Source organism: Populus euphratica, unplaced genomic scaffold (genome assembly GCF_000495115.2).
Source record: "Populus euphratica unplaced genomic scaffold, PopEup_1.0 scaffold20.1, whole genome shotgun sequence".
NCBI lineage: Eukaryota > Viridiplantae > Streptophyta > Magnoliopsida > Malpighiales > Salicaceae > Populus > Populus euphratica.
The window spans coordinates 924,365-928,622 of NW_011499854.1; the positions used below are offsets into that span (position 1 = coordinate 924,365).

General features: G+C 37.4%; 1 protein-coding gene across 2 annotated transcripts in view; it reads right to left on the reverse strand.

Annotated features, from left to right (window-relative positions):
- Window positions 1–523: 523 nt before the first annotated feature.
- Window positions 524–4,258, reverse strand: part of HEN2 (RNA helicase, ATP-dependent, SK12/DOB1 protein) — an 8,247-nt gene continuing 4,512 nt past the window's right edge. For both annotated transcript variants that reach the window (XM_011021665.1, XM_011021666.1), the window contains exons 11-18: window positions 4,144–4,250; window positions 3,497–3,586; window positions 3,277–3,369; window positions 2,452–2,605; window positions 2,121–2,269; window positions 1,936–2,031; window positions 1,325–1,417; window positions 524–1,049 (exon numbers count right to left, since the gene is read on the reverse strand). In XM_011021665.1, coding sequence (XP_011019967.1) covers window positions 939–1,049; window positions 1,325–1,417; window positions 1,936–2,031; window positions 2,121–2,269; window positions 2,452–2,605; window positions 3,277–3,369; window positions 3,497–3,586; window positions 4,144–4,250 — 893 coding nt within the window. In that variant the 3' untranslated portion in view covers window positions 524–938. The remainder of the gene's footprint in view (window positions 1,050–1,324; window positions 1,418–1,935; window positions 2,032–2,120; window positions 2,270–2,451; window positions 2,606–3,276; window positions 3,370–3,496; window positions 3,587–4,143; window positions 4,251–4,258) is intronic.

The window sequence follows — 4,258 nt, forward strand, 5'->3', positions numbered from 1 at the left end:
ATCAGAATTCCGGCCAGAGCAATTCTTGGAAGAAGACCGTGACACTGAATCTGTTGTCGGTGGAAAGGTCGATTTTCGCTTAGCTTCCTACCATTTGGCGTGATCATACTTGCAAGATTGGTGTCAAATTTTGAGATGAAAGCTCCACCTGCGACGGGGAAGATTGATGCGAGCTAAAACGGAGGGCAGTTCAGCTTGCATATTGCAAACCACTCCACTGTTGTTTTAGACCCAATCAAAGCATGATTTCATCACAAATTCGGCTTTGTCGGCATGTACCAAACCTACTAGCTTGTTTTTCTGTAAAATCCTTCGCTTTTATACTTCATTATTCTCGAAATGGTGTGATTTTATTTTATTTTTTTCAAATGAAGCTTTCAATGTGTAGCACACTATCTTCTCTTTTACAGAATTGCAGACAAAATGAGATTTATTTCCAGCATATGGTAGTCTGCTGCTATGCATGGTTGTTTTAAAGTTTCATAAATACATAAAAAAACGACATGTAAAGCAGGAAAAGGCATCAAACAAGTAACTTTTTGTTTTCTTTCATAGAAAATTGAATGCTTCGAACATTGCAGCTCTGCATTACATGGATTGACTAGTAAAAGTAACACCTACAAAGCTTCTGATGTCTGTCGAGTTAAATCCAGAGAAATTAATGACATTGCCGTTAGGCCTTACATGGGTATACCTTTCATTTCCCATGTTTCCAACTTTGTGTTTACAAAGAAAATCAACTGTCAAATGAACTATATCAACAGCAACAGTGCCATTGAAAAAAAACTAGAAGCAACACGAGGAAAGGAGATGGAACCTATAGTTGTCAGTTATAGCACATCTCAAGTGGCCACCATGGAAACAATGTTGCATGAGATGAGCTATTGTGCCCATGGGTGCTTGACCCACACGCATACAAAAGCCTGCAAAAAGACAGCTTAAAGGTAAAGAGAATTTGCAAACATGATACCTCGCCGAAGGCTTTCGCTGGCAGCTGCAAATTTGCTTTCTAAACTGACTTCACCCACAGCTTGAGCAGCAGCACGCAACTGGGAAGGCAAAGAAAGCAATTATTGGCAACAATTCCACTGAAATTCAAATAAAGAGCTGCACAAGAAAGTGTATACTGTTTCCATGTTCAAGAGAAAGCCAGCATAAACAATATAGATTATCTTCAGAGAACAGAGTGGTGTTTTTGAGACTTTTTGGAGAGACTATTCTACTGGGAACAATAGAATTGGACCATACAATAATTTTCTCTTTGAAGAAAAGTGGAACAAGAAGATCAGCACATGACGTTCAGAGTGAATAGTTCACAATTTACCTGATTCAGAAACTCATCTAATCTTCTAGCACTTCTGATAATACTACCCTCAAAGATATCAGTCATTTGTATGACCTCAGAAAAACTAGCTCCCTGGAAAAAGGGCAAAGCAAGCAGATTATTCAACACTGGACTTAAAAAAAAAAATTAAACCCAAATGAATTTGATACAGCACTCAGGTAGTCTTTAATAACCAAATCCCTGTAGCTTAAAAATAAATAAGCAATGGTCAAATCCATAAACTTGTCTGGATGTACAGACCAAGAGGTATAGGGAATCTCTCAGAAATAAGTCATATGAACACGTTAAATGGAAGACACATTGAAATGATTGCCCAGAGAGGGGGGCAAAGTTTGGCTGGCTGAATAAACATTGTTCACTGCTACCAGCTATCCATTGGCCAACTGGTTGAGTTGCCAAAACACCAATTTGGATGTCAGCAATATCACAGACAATACAGACCAAAAATGATCCCTCCAGAATTTTCATGCTGATTTAGAAATTTGCCCAAACCAGACTCCAATAAGGAAAAGAAAAGGGGGTATCCATATTAACCAGTCCATGGCCAACAAAGTAGGAAATTCTTTGAAAATAAAATATAAAAAACCAACCTTTGACCAACAGTAAATCACATCCACCAAGAACGGTCTGACTGTTGATTCCACATATTCATCGACATTTATGTCCAATTTGCATTCATATTGTATCTGTAATTATGCAGAAAGACATTTCTGACTGTTCTTAAAGAGTCAATTGCATAATATAAACAAAACAGCAAACAAAAAAATATAGCAACCTCTGCTATTTTTCTTGCGCTCTCTTGGAGTTGTTGCAATGGTTTAGCAAGTTCAGTTCTCAAATGTATTTGCTCACTTGACTTGTCTACAGGAATGAAGCAACTTGCAAGAGCAGCAACTTGGTGATGATCAAGATCATTGAAGGTACCTGATAAAAAATTCATTAACATTAACAAAATTAAATATTGCTAGATGAAATCAGAGGCTCAGCCTTAATTCTATGCATGTAAGACCACCAGCAACATGGCCAGAGAAACCAAGCCTGAGGTAAAATGAGATTCTACAAAGCATGGAAAATTAAAGAAAGAAAAATAATGGTCATAAGCTCACCATTGAACATCAGTTCTGTAACAAGTAGTTCATCTCCTGTGTCTATCAAGCAGGCTGCCCTGCCCTTCACCTGGACTACACCATCAGCATCTATATGACCGAGCCTTTTCAAGACCCGTGAACGGTTCTTAAGTTCTTCACGGAATTTTTGAAGCTGCAAAGAATTGAGAATCAAATTAAAAAAACTGCAGGTGGAAAACTGAAGAATGTAACAAATCATGGAGTAGATAATAACAAGCCCAACATCAACAAAAGCAAATACTGGCAACCATTTGAACAAAAGCCACAAAAGGAACAGCCACTCAAGTTTGCATGCTTGTGCTATTTTCATCTTTATTCAGTGTGGCTGTATTGTCCAGATATGGACACCCAATCAAGATTCAACACCTCTGGGCAGTGGGCAGATTGTCTAGTGTCTCTTGTAGAGCACACTAAAAACATCAGAGCATGCAAATGGAAAAATTATCAATACCTAGCAAAAAAATGATCTGTTGCATGAATTATAAGAAAGCAACTAGTAATTCCATTGTACACACAACCACATGCTACACTATTAATTCAAGGCCCCAATTATTGGCTGATCACCCATGCAAATAATTCATTATGCTTGAAGATGCTTTTTTTCCCTTTTCTTTTCTGATAAATTGAGATAAAAAATACAAAAGTGCTCCATGCAATAAGATGAATCAAAGTTTATGCCAAAAGGCATTCTCTTCGCACAGGCTTTCAGAAATATACATTACACATCCGGAATCAATACAGAGAAATAAATCCCAACTATATATTACAGTTCTGTCAAACTAAGTATCCAATAAGGGAAAATACCTGGGAATCACGCATTTTCGACTTAAGTTGTTGAATTTCATGATTCACCTCAGCTTTCCTATGAAAACTTTTCATCTGGTTTATATCTTGAGACTGCATGCATAAAATCAAGCGTGATTGCTAAAGATACCACTTAAAGCAAACATTGTCGAGAGAATTTTCCAAGTGCAGTAACTTTCTACAGAATTTCGAGTAAGTTGATTCTAATTGTTATGAAAACCTTGTGCAGTGGATGCGCATGTAACTTCTGTTCCAATTCCTCAATTTGGTTAACCAACTCCACAATTTCAGGATCCTCAATTTTCATGTCCTGCAAATAAATAGAACCATGATACAAATAACAGCAGCATTCTTAGAGATCTAAGCTTAAAACATTATATGTGATAAAACAAACACGAAAATTCAAATAGTGAAGATACCAGAAGCAACTGAGAAAGTGTAAAGGTGAGATCTATTAATGGTGCTTACAGCAGAGTGAGGATAGGGAACATCAATGGCAACCATGCTTTTCCTCTTTCTGATGTATCAGTGCCTAATGCTCTATGAGTCTTTTTTGTTTTTTTTTGGAAAGGAATGAAAGACGGTCTGGAAAGTGAACGGAAAGAAAACTCCATATGTCTCAGCTAATTTGGGCGTTGTATGATAAGAGCTTTGTTAAGACTACAAAATATTTTCCATATTCCAAAAAGTAAAATAAAATGTGCCAACTCAAAATATAAGGCTTGATGCTTGAACATGGGTTGGTGGTGTAATAAACTGGGTAACAGCTCCAAAGCCCAAGTAGAGCATCAAAAGGTCTATAATTTTGTTCTATGCCTATTATATGCTCTTGAAATGAGCCAGCATTCAAGTACATGAAATAGTTACCTTTACAGGGTTAAGCTTTGGAAGGCCTTCAGGAAACCGATTCCCTAACTCCTGCACTGCTAGAAGTATACTTTGCCTTGCTTCCAATGGCCGGAGGTCAGCAGGAAGGGATATC